The 21133-nt window shown below is 42.3% G+C and overlaps 2 protein-coding genes and 1 non-coding gene across 3 annotated transcripts; all 3 read left to right on the forward strand.

Annotated features, from left to right (window-relative positions):
* Positions 1-896: 896 nt before the first annotated feature.
* Positions 897-5959, forward strand: nrm (nurim). The gene is made up of 4 exons (XM_040121065.1): positions 897-1090; positions 2494-2687; positions 2830-3006; positions 5035-5959. The coding sequence occupies exons 1-4, from the start codon at positions 940-942 to the stop codon at positions 5350-5352; spliced, it is 840 nt and encodes a 279-aa protein (XP_039976999.1). The 5' UTR covers positions 897-939; the 3' UTR covers positions 5353-5959.
* trnak-cuu lies at positions 1354-1426 on the forward strand. Its single transcript has one exon. It is a non-coding gene; the product is annotated as a tRNA-Lys (tRNA).
* A 3108-nt stretch (positions 5960-9067) lies between the features above and the next one.
* Positions 9068-19945, forward strand: ppp1r18 (protein phosphatase 1, regulatory subunit 18). Its single transcript, XM_040122621.1, has 3 exons — positions 9068-12218; positions 16355-16586; positions 18885-19945. The coding sequence occupies exons 1-3, from the start codon at positions 9075-9077 to the stop codon at positions 18926-18928; spliced, it is 3420 nt and encodes a 1139-aa protein (XP_039978555.1). The 5' UTR covers positions 9068-9074; the 3' UTR covers positions 18929-19945.
* The last annotated feature ends 1188 nt before the right edge of the window (positions 19946-21133 follow it).

Genomic DNA, 21133 nt, shown 5'->3' on the forward strand with positions numbered 1-21133 from the left:
GCTTTGTGCACGCTATTTCTTTTGAGTTGTGTGTCATATAGCCCGTGATATAATTGAAAATGATGAGTGTCAGATTAGGCAGAGTAATGGTGTCATTGGATTTTACACTGGTAACCCAGATTTCCACTTCATACTACAAAGACTTTCTCGTATGTTTTAGTGGTGATGAAGACCTCCTTTTTATTTTCTCTCTGTTTTAGGTTTTACCTTTGATTTTTTTGTTCTGCTTCTAACTCCATAAAAACAGATATCCTCTCACATAGGCTAATTGATATTGATGTTCACTTGATTATGTGGATGAAAGTTTTTGTTCTAGTCCACAGAATGCGTCAGACAAGGGCTTATCGAGGATTTCTTCTTTTCTCCGGTACTATTATCTTCGTACAGAAATTAATTTATGTTTAAAGAGTAGGGTTTCTGTTTGTTTAAGTATGCAGATGGCATGTCCTCAGTTGGCCTTCCGCAGTATAAACCCCATCAGATATCCATGGAAAGATAACAGGTCCAGAGGCCCAAGAGGTCTGGGGGGCCCCTGAGCCAGAGCCTCTGTATGAAGTGACAGTTAATATTTCTTGTCTGAAAGTCACAGAGCTCAGTTAAAACACACAACATGTCCACAAAGAGACACAAAACGACCACAAAGAGATCCAAAATGTCCATAAAGACAAACGAAATGACTGAAAAGAGATGCAGAATGACCATAAAGAGAAAACGGTGATAAACAACTACTTTTACCTGTCTGTGCCCAGGGGCCATTTTTTTAATAATCCGTCCATGCAAATATCCCAAGAGAAATCTCACTTTGACAGCACCGAAACGTGTGCACTTCCCCCCGTTGGTTGTAACGACACCGTGTGTCAATAATCGGTACTACCAGCAACTCCCCTCCCGGAAGAAACCGCCGTGGAAGTTGCCAAATGAAGATAAACGCTGATTGTAATGGCGTCAGTCCCGGTACGTGGCTGGGCTCTCTGCGCCGTGTCTCTGCTAAACTTTGCGTTTGTTTTCATATCCGGTGCAGAGTTCATGCGGTTTATATCATTTCGAGCCATTTACCACAACATCACCGGGGAGACGACCCTGTGTCAAGGTAAGCCGTCGTAACCGCTGCTTGGCAGGCGACCAGGAAAAAGTTAGATAATATGACACGGCTCCCGGGGCTTAACTCGTCGCCGTTACGAAGGTAGTCACGGCATGACGGGGGGGTGTTTCGTGGCTTTAACTAAGTGTTTCTGTATGGTGAGTAAAAATGCTGCACTTTGTCAGATAAACAGTCTCCTCTCCAAAGAGGTTTGCTCACCGTTGCCGGTTAGTGCACGTTGAAATCTGACGACAGAGCCCGGGGTGCACAGTGCCCGGCTAGCTCAGTCGGTAGAGCATGAGACTCTTAATCTCAGGGTCGTGGGTTCGAGCCCCACGTTGGGCGAGCATCTTTTCCTTGAGCCGACGTTTGATTTCGCGCGAAGTCTGGATCAGCGAATACGTTCAACTGTCAGCTCTTTTCAATTTTCTAATCTTCCATTTCTTAGAGAAGTTCATTTTTGAGTATTTGCCTTAGTTTTGGGGGGTTTTTTTTCCGGGACTGTATCGGAATGCAGGTGCCCTTTTCCCATAAGTTAGCGTTGCGGAAATTCTTCGAACCTTGTGGGGGTCGAAGTCGAAACCGAACTCGTCGCTCCTTTTGAGGCACATGCTCGTCCTTTTGCCCGGGCGAAGACGCCGAAACTCGATTTCTACAGAATTTGAGTGAAAACACGAACATTTACAGCAGATATCGGGAAAAAAAATATCAACTGTTTAATTTCACTTTAATATAATTTCTTCAAATTCGAAACAGTGAAAGTGAAAATGGGGTCTTGTGTGGACTTAATTTTCGCTTGTGTAACAGTGGAAAAGGGTCCAAGATGTAAATCTATTTAGAGGGGTTGTGTATCCTGTGCATTTCTGTGGCATGTTTAATGCTCGATTGCTTGTGAACAGTAGTTGTGTGTTCTCAGCGGCTCCATGGACAGCGGTGTGTTATTGGGCGCATGAATGGACTGTCCACTAATACACCATTATTATGAGTAAACTACACTGTTGACAGTTTTTACTGTATGCCTTTACATATAATGAATGCTATGTAAATATATATATGTTTATACGTATACGTGTGCAATACCCGCTGATGAACTTTTATTCATTGTCTGGACTGTGCAGCTTGTTCATATATTTTGTAATGTTTGTATACTTAGAAAAGTCGGCCTAACAAGTCATCCTACATCTTTTTGGTCATCGCTATAATCTGTTTTTATATGTTGATTTAATTATTTAGTGGTTCAGTAAAATCTTTGGGTTCAGTTTTACTTTTGTGAAATTCAATGGTGACTGCTTTGTAAAGTTGTGCTGTAATTGTTTACATAATGAAAAACGATAAGGACAACATTTAAACACTCGATAAACATAAATTCTGACCATATTCCTGTTGATCACATTGTTTTTCCTGCACCCAAGACTCCATACCGTGGTCGGTGGCCCTGCAGGACAGCTCTGTCCTCGGGGCTGTTGTTGTGGATCTGGGGCTGCTTGCCCTCTTCACCACGCAACACAGTCTGCTCGCCTGGTCACCCGTCAAACAGGCCCTCCGGTCAGTGCTGGGGGCCCTGAACAGGACGGCATACTGCTTCACCACTGCTCTGGCACTCCAGGTACGGCAACACAGACTCTTACTGTGTGCAAATGCTACTTTCAGTGCCATAGTGAAGTAATTAGTTACAATTACAATCTAATACTTAGCTTCCACATAGCACCACATGTGCTTCAGTCTTTCATTCTTTCCTGCTGTGCTAGATCTTGATGCGGTACTGGCAGCCGGTGACTGGCGCCCCTTGTCTGTGGTCAGTGCGCCATGCACCCTGGAGTATCTGGTTCCCTGTGCTCTGCTTCACTCTGCACTTCCTCTGCTGGGCCATCATCTGCAGCATCCTCATGATCTTCGATTACCCAGAACTGCTGGGCATCAAGCAGGTGGCCAGGGCTTCATTAAGTGGGATATACTTAGCTCATTAAAAATGTTAGAATTTATTAGAATTACATTTTAATGGCGCATGGTTTTAAATACTTTTGGGCACCCAAACCATGGATGTTATTATTGCAGTGAACGATGTGCATCTTAACCCCTAGGCCACCAGATGTCCTATAACTCTAAATGTTAAACAACAGGTGAAAACAAGCATTCAATAGTTTTACCTTTATTCTCCTCTCAATTACTTCAAGGGACTCTGGCTGGTCCGCAGTATAATCAGCAGCTCTGTTGCAGCAGCATACGCCCACTGTCCTGAACTTTGTGCACATCTGTACAGATAACTGAATTGACAAGTAGACACGTGCGTTTGTAGTGGTTTTTAGGATAATCAGAAATGAAGTGTTTATAATGCATTACAGAAAGTCTGCAAAACCTTTTCTCATGAGCTGTATTTGCCATTTGAATTAGTGTCCAACGAGTGCTAACTCTGTCTGTTGCAACATAGAAATAGCATAATTAAACTGTAGACATTTAAAGGCTTAAAAAAAAAGGGAGTAATGTTATATAATAACTAAAAAATAACTTTTTTCTTAGTAATTTTAATTTTTCTGATGCTGCTGTAGGTTTATATGCATCCGTTATTTATTTATATACAATTGTAAAACTGATCAGCACACTGTGATGAACTGATCACATGTGAAAGTCATTACGTGAGAAACATTGCACATTACAAACATTTGTAACTAAATCGCATGATACTTCTAACACACGATAAATCAGGTAACTTGATGTCAGTGTTGCAGATCTCATCTGCAGATCTGTAACCACTGTACGGGCTCGTCTTGACTGACATCCTCAGTAATATTAGAAGATGGTGGTGATGCAAGTTGTGTTCGCTGAATTTTATCAACAGCTGATTTGTTTTCCTCCCAGCTCTTGTCTTTCTTTTCTTTTTTTTTGTAGCCTGAATTTGCCTTTTTTTTAATGACAGGACTGCTTCCATAAACCTTAATAGAGGCTCTGAAATACAGGGTTAGATTCACGAAGCAGTCTGTCAAATTACTTATTCAACAGTCCTACTTTATTTATAATGGTAATTTTAAAAAAATGTCAAAATTACAGATAAAAACATACTTGAGGTTTTCAGGCAATTTCATGGTCATAGGGGCCATTTTTCTCCGTTGCTGTACTGCTGATTATACTAAGACACTTTTACTTAAGTAATATTTTAAATGCAGATCTTTTACTTGTAATGGAGTATTTCTCAAGTGTGGTATTGGTACTTTTACCTAAGTAAAGGATCTGTGTGCCTCCTCCCCCACTGCAACTTAGTGAGTTGTGAATATATACAACACATCTCTGGTTACAGGAACAAGATTTATTTAGTGTGGGTGGCAGTCAGAATTGAAATTCTAAGCCCAAATATAGTAAAACCAGATGAACATCATTTAGGCTCAGATGAAAACATCAATAGGATCAACATTTCAGTTAATTCAACAGCGAACTCAGCAATAACAACCTTCAACAAAAAGGATTAATATCCTCATTTGTATTTGATGCAAAAACAGCTCCGTGACATATTAAACTAGAAAATGCACTCAGCAGAGCACAGACCTCTGCCGAGGCCAGTGTCAGACAGCATACACCAGACTTCAGAGGAAAAAATTCAAATTCATAGTAAATGAACTGGATCTGCACCAAAACTGAATGGGTTCTCCCCTGGCCCATGCCCAGCCCCTCCGCCAAGTTCGATGCAAATCGGTTCAGTACTTTTTGTGTAAATCCTGCCGACACATAGATGAACAAACAGAGCAACAGACAAACAGACACGGGTGAAAACATAACATCCTGGGCAGAGGTAAAAAGGTCTAATCGAGTTCAACAGGGACCGTGTAATTTACGACAATGATTATGAAAAGCTCTAAAATGTTACATAAATAGAGTGAATCCTTATTGGTACTGCTGCTTAACCTAATCTGTCTCAGTACTATCTCACCCTGCGCTCCCCCCTCCCCCCTCTGCTCTCTCAGGTGTATTACGAGTGTCTCGGTTTAGGAGACCCCCTGTCCCACAAGTCACCCCGTGCCCAACGCTTCCTGTCTCACCTCCGCCACCCGGTGTGCCTGGAGCTGGGCGTCGTGCTGTGGCTCCTGCCGGCCTTGTCCCTGGACAGGCTCCTGCTGGCGGGGACTCTGTCGACCTACCTGGCCCTGGCGCACTCTCTGGACAAGCAGGATTTGGCCTACCTCTGTGTCCAGATAAACAGCAAGATGCAGCTCCTTGCCAGTCCACACCGGGGCGTCGCCAACACCACCGACGGGGAAAACGGCAACCACAAGGAGAAGTGAGGTGAAGATCCTCTGACACATGAGACGTGAAGCTGACTGCTGTCTTAGTATTAACCGGAAATATTGTTCCAAAACTGACTACAACGGAGTCTCAGCGATCCTCTGTGAGCCTGAGCCCTACTCTAATGAATAAGAACAAACACACCTGCTCTGGTCGTTTCTGCTAATGGCAAAATGACCACACTCGAACTGAATTCTTTGAAACTTGACTCTATTTTTTTGGCCCGCTGCATATTTGGTTTCAGAAAAGGCTTTTATAACAAAAGGAGAACTTATTCCGCCGTCTGAAAACACGAACACCTCCTCCACTACTGAGGACTATCACAGTTTTCTAAAACATTTCTGAGCCACCTTAATGTTACGGTTATATTTTTTATTGATGTTTCTAGCTTCAGAAGAAATTTGGGAGGAAAGTTTCATCCAAAGTGGATATTTTGTGTAATATTTTGTGAAGCCCGAGCAATATCAGATTTTTCAAGCTGATGTTGAGAGATTTGAGTTTAAATAATCCAATAAGGACACATGTATCTGCCAATAGTATTTTGTTTACATTAAAATGATGTATAACATAAAACAACAACTTGATGTGGGTTGAAGTTTTTGTTTTTTTTTGGTTTTTTTAAATTGTGATCACAATACAAATTTAAACTGACATTTTACAGTTCAATTTCAAATATTTTATGATGAAACCCTCCAAATATTCTTTTTTTTTTTTTTTTTTTTTTTTTACTACGCTGAATGTGTTTTAGTTTATCAGAGTATATTTTTTATATGCTGTTAAATTCCATGTCCCAAGTACATTTATACTGCGTCTTCTCAGCACACAGATTCCAAATTGAAGTGTCCTGGGAAGAGAATATAATATTGAGATTTCACACTGGAAAAAGCACAGAAACGCTGCCGTATTTTTAACACAACTTGTAGCTACAATGAAAACAAGTCTCCTGGCATTTCTGAGATTATGAATGCGTTTGCTCTCTGGCTTGTGTTGTGGGTGCATCTGCAGTAACGTCAGACTAATTGTAAACCACCTGCAATTGAACTAAATGCATGTGTTTGGTATTTCATGCCTTTCACAGTTCATCTTACGTGATAAACCAAGTAACTCGTGTCAAAAGGCAACAGCTTATTGGCAGAGCAACCACTATTTTCCCTAAATGTGCCGTTCATTCTCAAACTTCAAAGTACTGTAATCTTTCATATGTACTGTAAATATCATACTTGTAGTGGGTTAATACAGTAGGCCTCACTGGAAAGACGATGGGAACTCAATATTTTCAAGGCCATGTTGAATAAATGTAATAAACTGTATACTGTAGGTGCGTGACATGTTTTATTCTGCTTTCTAATTATGTCTTCTTATTAGTTCTGTTGTTTATTCTTAAGGCCCAAGTCACACTACTTTTGAGACGCTGCTGTTGTTCTACTTTGCACTTTTATATTAATGTTTTATTTTTCTTTGCAGACGTTGTAGTAGCTGACAGGGGAGCGGAGAGTCACTGAAACTCTCTCGCCCAGCGCCACTTGATCTGTATCCAAAATTACTTACCGAAAACATAAAACACTATACTTATGAAATGCTGAAAACAGGATAGAAATTGCGAGGTCTCGAAATTAATTCGTTCATTTAAGATGAGGATACACTCAGTCGCCAGTTTATCAGGTACACTGAGCTAAAACCAAAACAGCCTAATACAACACTGGAAGTTACAATCTTATTTTCTACGGTGTGGTATCACTACTGTTGCTTGAGTCCGGGATCTGAGCGCTTCTTCCACCACCGGTGCCGTATGAGGGGGTTCGATCGTGCCCGGTCGGTGCCGGGTAAACTCCGGCAGCTCCGCCCCGCCGACACCACAGCCCGCCACAGGCACAGCCGCACCTCCCTCCCTCCCTCCCTCCACCACCACCACCTCTCTTCCAATTAGCCCCCGCGGGACGGGGGGATGAGACGGGGGGGGGGGTTGGTGCCCGGGCAGACGGCTATGTTCTTTAAACGCCTTTTCTTAGGTCTGACAATATGGTGTGTGCCACTAAACACTCCTGACGGAATTTAATGTAATTATCGGATTACAGTGCTGCCGCTCCGAAGCTGGAAATATTTACTACTATAGCGACGACGGAGGTGTTCTCATGCTCTGATGCACAAGTCCGAGTCGCGGGGTGGTTTGACCGAGTCGCACGGTGTTTTTTAAACTCTCAAGTTTGACGGCATAGATTAGTCTGTTGGTTACCGGCGAAGAGGGGGTGGGGTGGGGGGTGGGTTTCTCTCGCCGACTGGGGAGCATTACGCGCAGCCAGGACGCACAAGTGGAGATGACAACTGTAAAGGCGAGGCGGATTGAATGATCGCGCTCCGCAAAAACTAAGGGGTTCGGTGAGTTTAATTTAATGTTTTCACCGGTAACGTGGGATTAAAGCAGAAAGTGTTTTTTGTGTTACATGTGCATGATGTGCTCCTCGTTGATTTGATTAAGTTGATGATACTATCTTGTTTAAAAGATGAAGGTTAGACTCGGTGGACAACAGATTAACTAGGACTGCAAGAAAGTATGACAAATGTTTTCCCACCCTGTGATGTTGCATTGATTTACATGTTCCTATATGTTTTTAAATGCGCTAATAAAATAACAATAACTTGATGTTATTGGTGGAGTTTGTAGTAAGAGTTCTTACTGTGTTAAATGCCAAAGGTTCTATTTTAGGTGATGCAAACCTCTACTTAGCATAATTGTGAGAGACAACTGATTTTACTTTATTTTTATTGCCAGACCAGTCCCGGAGGCTTCAAAGAGGATCAGCGCCAGCCATTTTGTCCAAAAACTTGCACCGTTTCTGTTATGTCTGTCTCCTCTCTGCCGGAATGGAAGCAACTCCTGCTGGAGAAAAAGAGGCGAGAGGAGGAGGAGCGAGAGAGGAGAGGAAAGGAGGAGGAGGAGAAGCTTGCCAGCATGCCTGCCTGGAAGCGAGGGATCATCCAGCGGAGGAAGGCAAAGCAGGAGAGTGTGGGTGACAGGGAGAAGGAGAGAGATGTCTGTCTCCTGCAGGTGGACGTCAGATCTCCTTCTGATGGTCTGAGTGACATGGACAGCTCTGTAACGGTTAATTTGGGTAGCGACCCATCACTCAGTCCAGATCTGGGGCAATGGCTGGATGCAGACCTCAAGTCCGTGAGTCAGGTGTCAATGGAAACTATAGTTCCGGTCCATGAAAACCCATTTATTCGGACCCAGTGTACATGGAAGAAGGGCAGGGAAGCAGATGTAGGGAATGAACCAGAGATGAAGGAGAAGGAGAAAGACAAACCGAGCCCCAGGGGTCAAGATGGGGAGTCAGGAAGAGGGAGAGATATAGAACTGGAAATAGAGAGGTTCAGAGATTTAAGTGAGGGGCGGGAAAAAGAGAGAAGCATGGACAAGAGCCAAGGAAGAGAACGAGAGAATAGCAGGGAGGGATGGGAAAAAGATAAAAGCCAATGGAAAGAGTCAGTTAAGGATGTAATGAGGGAAATGGAATTCCTCAAAGTAAGAAAAGAAGAGGAGGAAGTAGAAGCAGATCCACCATCTGGTTCATTTTCTCCCCTCGTCCCATGTCTGCGAACTATCCGAGCCGACAACATCATCATCATCGAACAAGACAGGAAAGGCAGCGATGAGAGAAGGGGAAGACAGAGGGGGGCAGAGAGGGAGAGGTCTGAGGAGGACCACCAGGGGAAGAGGGGGATGAAGATGGACCTGAGGGAGATCCTGGCCGGAGGAGGGAGCGTCACTGAGATCCGAGCCTCTGAGGTTCTGATCATAAAGCCCTCTGTAAACCCTGAAGAGAGGAATACAGGAGGAAAAGGGAGAGAGGATGGAGAGATGAAGTGCAGCATGGACGTAAGGAGGGAGAGTGTGAGCAGGGAGCTCAGAACAGACGTGTCCTGGCTAAGAGAAAAAGAGAAAGAGCCTACTAAGGAGAGAGAAAGACCACGGGGCCAGGCGACAGTCATTAAAGAAGACAGGAAGGACAGCTTGGATGATAATGTTTTTGTCGAGAGGGGAGGGAGGGTTAGCCAGCTGCTGAGTAAATTCGGAGAGCTCCCCAAGCCACCATCTCGATCCAAAAGCTCTGATAACGTCCTCCGGCCTGGGAGGAGAAAATACTCAGGAGATGAAGATGACCAACAATCTGAGGAGAGGAAGGCAGACTGGAGGAAAATTAAAGGCGCGCCAAAACGCTCACTTAGCTTCTCTGATCGAGTCATCTGTGCTACGGAGAATGGTTTAGATGACGAACGGAGTTATGAGAGGAAAATGCGTGAGAGGATACATTCAGACAAGAGTGTGGCACCTTTGGTAGACATTAGAGGTTTAGGGAAGGAAACCACAACAAAGATCAAAATGGGATGGACACGGCTTTTAGATAAAGACAGGTTTGGAAGGCATAGAGATGGACCTGTAAAAAATGAGGATGAAAAGGGGGGGCCCATGCAGAGGAGAAACGAGGCAGAAATGTGTATCTCCGTCCAGCACAGGAGTGAAAGGAGTGATGTTAAGAAAGTCGAGCCCGTTGATAAGAGAGCTGCAGAGAAGGCAGATGATGCAGATGGAGACGAGGGGTTCACAGTTGCGTCTGTGAAAAACACAGAGGGAATCTCGTTTGCTAGAAGAGTACCAATCAGGCAAGATGGGAAAGCAAGAGCTGAAAGAGAAGTAAAGCGACTGGCAGGTGAGAAAAGTTTGGAGAGGGAGCTGAGTGTAGAGGAAGATTCAGAAGCAGGAGGGCAAATTGAGGCACAAGTTAGCGACAAAAAGGTGTTGGATTTTCTGAGAGAAGATGGAATTGAAAGTCAGTTAATTCCACCTGAAACTCTGCAGGATTATGTCATGGCTGCATCAGCATACACGGCAAGCCCATGCCTCGCTGAGAGTCACGACAGGCATGAACCGGATGTCGCAGAGTGCTCCAGTCTACTCTGTACGGTCACAGATAGGGCTAGAGACCCCCACAGAGGGCCAGAGTGGAGTGGGACAGGGCCACAAGGACCCTACTTAACGCACTCTGTTTTGTCCCAGCACACAGAGGATCTCATAAGTAAAATAGAAAAAATAGGAGACACAACTGTTTATAGCAACGAGAAAGGAGAAAGGGTTTACAAGGCTGCTCACGAAGAGTGCAAACAGGAAGGACAACACTACAGTGATGTCGAATCCGAGACCCTCATTCAAGACTTAACACCCAGGTCTCCAAAAAGGATCACACCTATGGGGACCCCTCCAGCTCCCCTGGAGATTCAAATCCCCAGGACTGTGTTTTATGTTGCAGAAGAAATGGTGGAGAGAACAAAGGCTGTAGGTCAAAGCGACAATGGACAGGACTGGGAAGGAGGAAAAGGGGTCGAGAGGAGGGATAGCTGGAGGATTGGAAAGCCCTTGAGCCGCGTCGAGTCCCTGCGAGAGAAAATTAGACAAAGAGAGCTGGAGAGGCTGAGACAAAGAGAGACACAGGAGGGTGACGGGAGCGAGGCTGCAGGGATCAATGATACTCACACAGCTGGGGACAGGTTTGACGAAAGGGGAAATGAAATAGAGCAAGAGTGGGAAGCTGCTGCTCATATGCGGAAGAGGCTGGTTGAAGCAGAGAGGGGACAGGAAGACACAGCAGAGCAGACATCCATGGCTGCATTTGACGTCATGCAGGAAGTCAACGTGTTGAAAACCTGCCCTCAGCTTCCTGTGTCTGTCCCACCCTCACAAGCTGTCAGAGGAGAGGAAGTAACAAGCGGGTACGCCACTGCTGCCTCCGAAGTTACCTCTGACAGCTCTCAGATATCTGAGGATGAAGACGATCCCCTGAAACATGTGGAAGAACAGCTGAGGCGCCACAGGAGCCGACACGAGAGCAGAGAAGAAGAGAGCGAGGAGGAAGGAAAAGAGCTGTCAGAGGAGGAGGTAGAGGAATATATATCACCTCTCGATCCCGCGCGATCTCTATCCCCGTCACCCCCTCATCCCAACTCCCTCACAGTCATGAACCGGATCTACAACTTGGAAACTGTCGGCTCGAGGTCAGGTTTGTGTCTCAGGGAGAGGACTGTAGACATCTCATCAGTGCACCTTGTTAAAGTGAAGCCCCTGATATCAAACGCACAGCAGGGGGACAGCCACGCTTTAACAGGTGAAGACATTGGTGGGGTGCAGACAATACAAGAACAGATAGAGCAGTTTCAGCTGAAAGAGCAGGAAGTGCTGAAGTCTTGTACAGCGCAAAACTTCTGTCTTAAGGACAGAGAGACAAAAAGGCAGCAAAGCCCCAGGGGAGTGTTAAAGCATCAGGTAAAGGATGATGCCAAGACCAAGGAGAAGGATCAGTCAGAATCGAACTACAAAATGTCACCTCAGCAAGTTTGTTCTCCAACATTTCAGCTCAAAAAAACTATCATCGTCAACCCCTCATTTCTCAGGAGCCAATCCCCGGACAATTCTCTAAAACCCTTCGATTGCACCCCGACCCCAGCCTCCTCCCCGAGCTCCCCATCTCCGGCCCAGTCTCCCAGTGTCTCTCCATCACCCACCCCATCGCCCCCGCTCTTCTCCATCAGGAGCGCCTCTGGGGGCCAAGTGAAGAGAGGCGCCACCATCACAATCAACCCAAAAAGACATGCCACCGGAGGAGGAGGAGGAGGAACAACGGGGTCCAATAAAGGGTCTACATCAGCAGGGTCAGCTCCCACAAAGACCCCATCGCAGCAGGCCAAGATAACCCCTGCTTTGGCCGAACCAACAAAGAAGAGATACCCCACAGTGGAGGAGATCGAGGTGATTGGTGGATATCAGAATCTGGAGAGGTCTTGTCTGGTCAAAAACAGAGTGACCCCGAAAAGGGTGAGTGGAATCTGTGTAGTTTTTGTTGTTTTGTTTAGCCTTTCACTCAGATAAATGTAAGCAAAAGAACAAGCTTAGTGGCCTCTTAACAATACAAACAGTGTCACCAAAAATCAGAGAAGAAATCTTTCTCTCCCAAAAAATGTTAACATGTCTTTGTGCAAAAATTGGAAGACCTCAGGTTTCAAAGTATTTTCATTGAAATTGAGTCATATTTCAAAAGGAAGGTTGCTCCCTTGCTTTCTGAAAATTAGTCCGAGGTGGGGCAAAGGGTATCACCTTGTTACACCTACCTGATGGTCCCTCGTCATCAAGCAGAATCCCCTTTTCACTTGGAGAACATCCCTTTTGATTGAGAAGTGCAATCACAGAGACCGACGTAAGCCTTTTAAAGCCTTATCAAGCACGACATCTTGATTCTTAGCCATAAAATCCCGGAGTGATCTGCTTTGCCAATTGCCTTCTGCAGTCTAATTCTTTGCAGACTTTGACTTTTACCCTCTGATAATTGTCCACCACACTATACATATTTAGCCAAAAATGTATAGGCCGTGGATTTGCCGACTTATTCCGTTACGTTTATGGTTTATTTTTAAAAAGAGAACTTAAATAGTGACAAGAAAACAAAGCAAAATGCTTGTTGCTTTGTATCACAGTAATTGAAGCTATTGTTTGCGGGTCCAACAGTACAAAAGGAGTGTTTCATATTACTCCTTAGTTTCTGTAAAATGAGACAGTTAAAACTAATGTTTGCAGGCTTAAGTGGAGACAGAAGAGTTGAGTAGGAAACCACAATTATAGGCAGCCAGCTCCTTCCTCTGTCTTCTTTTTTTTTTTTTTTTTGCATTTTGTCTGCCTACCTAACACCACATGGTGTACCACACTGGTATTTACACTACTTCAGTCTGAGTGGTGTCAACTGAAACTACACTTGCTGGAATCAAAGTTCATATCAGGACTTTGTGCTTGTTTGAGAAAGAGTGGGAGATGAGCTGTTATGTAACAAAGGGAAAACTGGGTGACAAAAGTTTAAACTTGACCAGAAATAAACTTTATCCTTTATCACACCATCCTGTGAATATACGCACAGGATGGTGTATTTATGGGTTTCACTGCACCTGACTGCTTATTGGAAGAAGTGCATTGTTTTTAGTGCGATTGTTTCTATGTAAGAGTTGCTAAACTGCTGGTAATTTCCCCGTAGTCTGCATCTGATTGTGTTGCAGACTGCTTCCTTGTTCCCTCGCACCAATTCTGCCATTTTTGTTGAGTCAGCCCTCCCTGCCTCTCAGACAGATCTCTCTTTGTATCATCTTGGCCGTTTCCTAGCGGGGCTTTGGTTTGTTCGACTGGAGTCTTGGCAAACAGTTTTTGACCACACTGACCTTCAACTGTATGACTGAGTGTTTATGACAGCAGGCCGCCAACTCTTAGTTTGACCTGGGTGAAACGGAAAGTCAGAGAGGAGTGTTACAGAGAGAATTGAGAAAATGCTCGATGCTGGGCTAACATGCCAACAAAGAGCAACACAGATGAAGGGCAGAGAAAAATGACAGTTTCACATTCATACTGAGAGGATTCATGGTGATTACGGGCCTATTTTTTTTTTTGGCCTGAAAAAAACTCCCTCTTACACTGAATTTTTTTTTGCTCACTTCCTCTTTCAAACTTGTGCACTTCCTCCAAACAAGAGACAGAGGTCGACATAAGGAAGTAACATGGTATCCTTTTTTAAATCCCCAAATGCGACTCACACTAAACTGTTTTATTACATGGGCATCTGTTTCAAAAGACTCGACTGTAACACTCAACACAAGAGTTAAAGAGAAACTAGTTGAAAAGGATTTGATGCTGCTCCCTGTAAATTCTCTGAATGAATTTCTTAATGTCTCAGTTGCCCAATTATACTGCGCCTTCTAATGAAATAACCAAGCATTTACGTGAACAAATCTTTCTTAGTAATCCCTGAACACAGTTGGGTAATTCTCTTTTTCTTTCTCCATCTATAAGCATAGTCGTCTTTCGCTGCAGTGAGTGACCACTTTGTGAATCTCTGACCACCTGTCGCTCTCACGTTGATGCCCATCAGACTGTTTGACGTCAGGCCTCTTTACCTCCCCCGTCCATCATGTCACAGAAGGGGGTGTGATCTGCTTGCTCCTCGCCTTCATCCTCCTCCTCTTTTACTCTCTCAAGTTTCTCCTCATACATGCGCTTTTTATCTTGGACATTTGTGCATCGAATCCTTCGCGAATCGACTCTTTAAACAAAAATTACGGTGGTTATGAAATATAAGGTTCCACCTAACTTTTTCTGGCAAATTCTATCGATCAATTTATTAGTTTTTACTATAAGTTTTTGTACGAATTTACTGAATTCTAAACAATCACATATGCACCAGTGAAAAGGATTGGAAAATTGTCTTCTTGACCTATAAAAGCATACATTATGGCTGTCTGATATGTAAAAACTTTGCTGCCCAAATTTATAAACCACTCTGCACACAGATAGAAACTTCATCATACAGCGTCACTAATCGAGCACTAGTGCACCTGTGAAGAAGTTTGGTCAAATACAACTTAAAGCTTCCCTCTTTTGGTCTCTTATTCTCCCACTGTTTCAGTTTCTGTCGGTCACCGGATGCCCCTGCTGTCCTGCTGCGCTGCCTGGGTTAATCAGGTTCAGGGAGGGAGGATTAGCCTCCTGTGCCTTAGCATGATTCGCCCGGCCTCCCTAATGCAGAGCTATTATCTGCACTCCCCTGCAGACGGCCACAGTCACAGGGTGAAGCAGCAGTAGCTTGTATGGCGCGTGCAGTCTGGTGTCTGTCCGTTTCAGGCTCCATCAGGATCATGTCTGCACCTCTGCGTGTGTTTACTGCTAGACTGTGCAAGTCTAGGTCTCAGAGCTGAGCTGCTGCTATTATAAGACACACTGTAGATGTGCTGCTGTTTCCTGTCAGATTTAGGCCATCTGTTTACACCATGCTGACCTTTTGGGTAAACAAACTCTACGTAACCGTGTATCAGTCCAGTGGAAGACGAGCTAAACACCACTGGGCCTCGTTTTCCTTTTCGACACTGAAAGAGAAGTTGTAAACCAAACTTGTGTTTCTGTTTCTGCTTCCACTACTGAATATGCATCACTTACTGTATCTATATGACATGTATTTGCCTGAATAATCAGTGAGTCAGTACATGAAGTGTTCATTTGGTAAGTAATTTCACAGAGGGAGTATTTCTGCTGTGTTAAGCCTCATGCTGTAAGTTAACATTACACTTACAGTGTATAAACACTCCTCAATGCCTCGAGCTTGTGTTTACATTTGACCATGTAAGGACATGTCAGTGGAAAAATCAGTTGGTATTGCAAGTATACTGCACAAATTGACATTTTTATTTTGACTTTTTGTAATTTCCGTTGCTATTTGCATGCAATGCTTTGTTTTGATTTTTATTCCTAAAACAGTTAATGGTATGGTAATGACTGCACAAAGCGTTTGAAACAGCTCACCAACTTCGTAGCCACATAGTAATCATAGTAACAGAAAAACAGACACCTTTTCCTTTAAACTCGTATTTTCATTCTTTATTCTTGACTTTAAGATCCTTTAACATTTAGTTTTCCAGTCATATCACCAGAGGAATCAAGCTTAATTTAACTCCTGACATCTCTCAACCCAAATTACTCTTAAGTCTTCTGACGGAATTTAAATCTGCCGCGTAAATGGGATCAATAATGAGTCAACCTTTTGTTAATGCGGTGTCAAACAAGTCACAGGCTTGGTTGAAAACATTGAAAACACTAGACATGAATCCACTGATGTTTTTCTGATGGAGTACTTTATCTCAAAATGGCAAATGTGAATGTATTAATAGAAGTATTGACACCTGTTGTGAGTGGATTTCAGATGTTTGTTCTGTTACAGAATCCTCTGCTGAGCCTTTTGCCCCCCTCCCTCCGTGTTCTACTGTGATAATATTAATTGTGTCCAAGCATTTTTCAAAAACCAACCAATGTGCTTCGCACAAACCAACAGATCAAAAGCTACAATAATGTAAACAAATTTTTAAAAAATGCATTTAACTGGAGCTGATTAAAAGGAAAATAAAAACTCCCTCTCCTCATGTTTACAGGTGAAGGTGTGTTTCGATGAGGACCAGCTGGAGCAGGTGTGTGAGTATCCGTCCGAGACCTCAATTCTAGCGTGTACCCTTTTCCCACATGACCATGGGAGGCTGGAGAGGCTGCAGGGAGAGGAGGCGCAGCAAGCGGAAGCGGAAGCGGAAGCGGAAGCGGAGGGAGGAACGATCTTGTCCAAGAGCACAAGGAACGTTGGGACTGCAACGGGACGAAGTCTAAGAGTGGGTCAGTGTCACCCTCTTCTCAAAAAACATAATGTGTAATGAGATTGTTTGAAACTCTCCATAAGTTTGGACTTTACTCAGGTTAAGATGACAAATTTCGGTTTGTTTTCACTGTGCCCAAAGGATTAGGTTGTTAATATTCTGTATTTTTAACCAAATTCAGTGAAAAGATCAAAACCAACAATGAATTAATCCTATTAAAAAGTACTGACTGTGCATCCAAAACTTGATATAGCTTATTCCTGTGTGCCATACCACTCCATTGTTGTCCAAAACCGGTGCACTGGGTGACATGTTTCTTCATTATGAAGAATGAGCTCTGTGTTGTTCTGAGTCGATCCCACATGTCGTAAAGTCCCCAATAAATGCACTATTTACTAATGTGACTAAAAAAGCACGTCTCCAGCAGTTTGAGTATACTATTGAGCCTGTTTTTAAATAAGAGAACAACATTTTTGTGACCTGGTTTTAAAGATTTACATCTTCAGAAGGAGCCAGGTAGCTTGGGGCTGAGTGCCACAGACAGGATAGCGAATTCAGAGAGTATTTACCAAAAATGCTACTCAGTCACAGTAGCTCTCCAAACTTCCTTTTATTTTCTCTGTACTGCACTTTACTCCCCCCTCTGTCATTTTTTCCGTGGGATTGTATGCAATTTAATTCAGGAAAAGTTATTAACGGGGTAAAAATATTTTATCTCGTTATCTAGGTTGCTAATGTGAGAATAAGTTTATTCAAAACATGTATTTGCCATCGACTCCTGTCTCATAAGTATTTGCAAACATTCCCACAACAGTACCCAGTTGCTTTAGTAAATTACTTGTCCTTTCTTAAAACTTTTTTTTAAAACATTTACATCTTTTTCAGAACGAAAGATTTTGAAAAAAGACTTATGAAAAAGAAATCTCTCAGAGTCAGCTAATTGTTAGTTTGCATGCTCTTTTTCTCAGTTGTCAATTGGACAATAAGTTTATTTAAAACTCGTTTGTACCATCAACTGTCTCATATCTGTTCTCAGGACATTTAACTCAAGAAAGGTATTGAAGGAGAAAAAAAAAACCTTCCAAGCTAGCTGTGAGCAGGCTCATTAGCTTGGTCGCTAACGGGGTAGTGTGTTTACTCAAGGATCACCTTACTGTCTCATAACTGTCATCGGGACAATTAACATAAGAAATTATTGAAGGTGGGAAAAAAAAGATAAGCTAGCTGTGAGCAGGCTCATTAGCTTGGTCGCTTATGTGATAATACATTTTTTCAAAACATGTATTTTCACCATCAACCCCTGTCTTGTAACCGTTTACAGAACTGTACTGTATCATTCAATTCAAAAAAAGTTATTGAAGGGGAAGAAAGATTTCCGAGGTAGCTGTCAGATAGCAGGCTCATTAGCTTGGTCGCTAACGTGGTGGTACGTTTCTTCAAGGATCACCTACTGTCAAAGAACTGTTGTCAGGAATGTACATCATTTAATTGAATAAAGAATTAGTGAAGGGGAAAAAGATCTTTGAGCTAACGGTCAGGTAATGGTCAGTTAGCATGCTAACTGTCAGTTTGGTCGCTAACAGAACGATACGATTCTACAAAACATGTATTTATACCATCAACGCCTTTCTTAAACCCATCTGCAAACCATGAAGTGGAACAGTTTATTTTCTGACAGAGGAGGTTAAATGAAAGTTGACAGTGCTACACAGCTTACAAGTTACAATAGGTTCCCCCATTTTGGACTCTGGCTCTCCATTCCCTGAAAGATCAGCACTATTAACATTGTTGGCTAAATGTCAACTGCACAAATTTGAATGTCAAAGTTCTTTTAGTTGAACTAGACACAAAAAATTCTAAAAAAAAAGACTGTGGCAGAAAAATTTCACCATTTCAAATGCAGGTGTGACTGGACCTTAACATACTTTGCGTCATGTGGTTACCAATAAGAAATCAATCAATAAGAAAAATCCTGCCTTGTCCTTGAAACAGTTGAACTGACAAGTTTTCAGAGTTTTGCCAGGGGCAGCAAGTTAGCAATGTGGGCAAGCTCAGCATAGTGAAGAAATAAAGTTAAAAAATCACATCCAACATTGGTTTTAAATGCAGCAATTTAAAAAAAATCAAAATTATGTAAAATTGATGATTATTGGAGAACAAATGGAATGGTATAATGTTGCATTTATGGTTCTCCCAAAGCCATAAATGTCACTGTTGGTGAATGGGAATACGTCAGCTCTAAAAATAAATAATTAAATTGAATAAAAATCCAAGATTCACCTTATTTACCTTCCATCTCCATCTCTCTGTCTTCCAGATGAGTCTTGCCCTCGGTCATCTTCGCCAAAATTGCCCATGTGATGAGATCACCGTCATTTTGTTGAACAACATTGTGAGATTTTTATTGTGTTTTGTTTCATTTGAATAATTGACTTGAGTGTTGAGGTGAGTGTTTTGTAATCCCTGTGGTGTTTTATTTAGCATAAGAATGGATGATTGTTTTGGAAGAAATGTTCAGCTCAGTTTGATTTATGCAGTTGTAAGAGAGACATAATTGTGTTTACTGGGGAAAATATCACCTAGTTTATTTTCAGGGTCACTGAGGGACACGAGTGAATGTATAAGCAGGGTAAATATTGTAAAATAATTATAAAAGACCCTCAGGTGTGCACTGTTGGGCGGTGAGGGATCACTTGTCTATGCAATATAATGAAACTGATAAGATTTATTTTTTAGTTAATATATTTCATAGTTTCTTCTATGTTAATTACTTTCCAAATTAAAGTCAGCACTGCCTCAGCACAGAAGAGCAATGTTTATATCATCTGGTTTCATGTGCCTGCTGGATTTGCCCATACAGATGATATGAAAAATCAGTTAATGTAAATATTTGACTTTTCTTGTATGAGGTCTTTCAGAAAAACCTCCTCTCAGTGGGTATTGTGTGCAGGAATGTCGAACATTGCCAGAACGGGTTTTGGTGCAATGTGTGAGGCATGCAAGTCGTTGTTTTATGTGGGGTTAAATTGAGCCTTACTGTTCACAAAAACAACTGCGGTAACAGTTCAGTTAATGTGTATGGATTTAAATAAAGGTATTATTTTGTTATTTTTGTCATGTGGAAGTGGAGAGAGTTGTGTGATTGGAAGTTGCTGAGAGGAAGAAGAGTTTATAACAGAAACAATTCAATTACCAGATTAATTTCAGCATAATATGGCTACTGTCTCACTTTTGGCTGTATCACATTTATAATACAATCTATTCCAAACATTTCATGTTTTTAAATTAATATTCTAATTGGTAAAAGTATTTGTGAATTATGCAAATTATGTGCAAATTCTTTGCAAATTTTTTTCTATCACCGTTGAAGAAGCTGGCTTCAAGAGAAAAAATAAAAAACAATAAATAATTCTGAAAAAAAGGTCTTCTGTCTAATTTTATCTGTTGATATCATATAAGTCGGGAATTCCCCAAAGTATTCATATTAAGGAAAAAGAAACAACAGACAACCCTTTGACCTAAAATATGTTTATTTTAATTTCTTTCCACAGGACTGGCCATAAAAAGGAATAACATAGGTTTCCCATTATAGACTAGAACTGCTCCCGGTAGAGCGCAGACCTCCGCCAAGGCCAGTGTCAAACAACATACACCAGACTTCAGAGGAAAAAATTCAAATTCATAGTAAATGATCCGGAATCGCCCCAAAAGTCAATGGGTTCTTCCCCCGGCCCATGCCCCTTCCCTCCACCAAGTCTGGTACAAATCAGTTCAGTACGTTTTGCGTAAATCCTGCTGACAAACAAATGAACAAACAAACCAACAGACAAACATCCCTCGCAGAGGTAACAAATACTGTGATATTGTGAAAATATTCTAAATATATTAAATATACTGAGATTGAAAGTTAATTCTTGACTTTGGAAACAGCATTTGGCAAAACAGTCTCACCCCAATGTTTTCTCGGTAGCTGTTCTGGAGCTTTCGCTTGTATCACATGATCTTCCTCAGCAGATGGAGCTTCAAGAAGCACTTTGGAGCACTTTAAGAAATATATCGTCAAATGCGCTGAAATATTCGGTTTAAAATGAGCATCTTACACCAGAGAAAATCTTTATAGTGAAATTTTCAAAAAATCGTACAAGTTGTATGCATTTTATAAGCTCAGTGGCATATCAAATTAGTAAAAAGAATGTGTTAAAAAAAACAACTAAAATAAATTAGACGAGCAAAAAAAAAACAACAGTTAAAGACCATGCAATGGATGGTTGTTCAATATCTCATTGTAAACCTGGAACAAGCTTAACACGCTTCACACCTGTAACTCCGTACCGCAAATAAGGAATATTTTATTGTCGCATTATTTATTGCAATGTGTCTTGTGCACCATGTTTGTTAATTATGCTTCTTCGTAACATTTTAACGTGATAATAGACTTGATGAGGATTTACTCTATTTTTAGAGTGTCCTCTCACCAGTTGGTCAGAGTTGACAGGTTAAAAAAAGGCTTTCTAGGCCGACACCACCACATCATGGCCACTTTTCTGTTGAGTGATGAGCATTAGC

This window comes from Xiphias gladius, chromosome 24 (assembly GCF_016859285.1).
Source record: "Xiphias gladius isolate SHS-SW01 ecotype Sanya breed wild chromosome 24, ASM1685928v1, whole genome shotgun sequence".
Taxonomy (NCBI): domain Eukaryota; kingdom Metazoa; phylum Chordata; class Actinopteri; order Istiophoriformes; family Xiphiidae; genus Xiphias; species Xiphias gladius.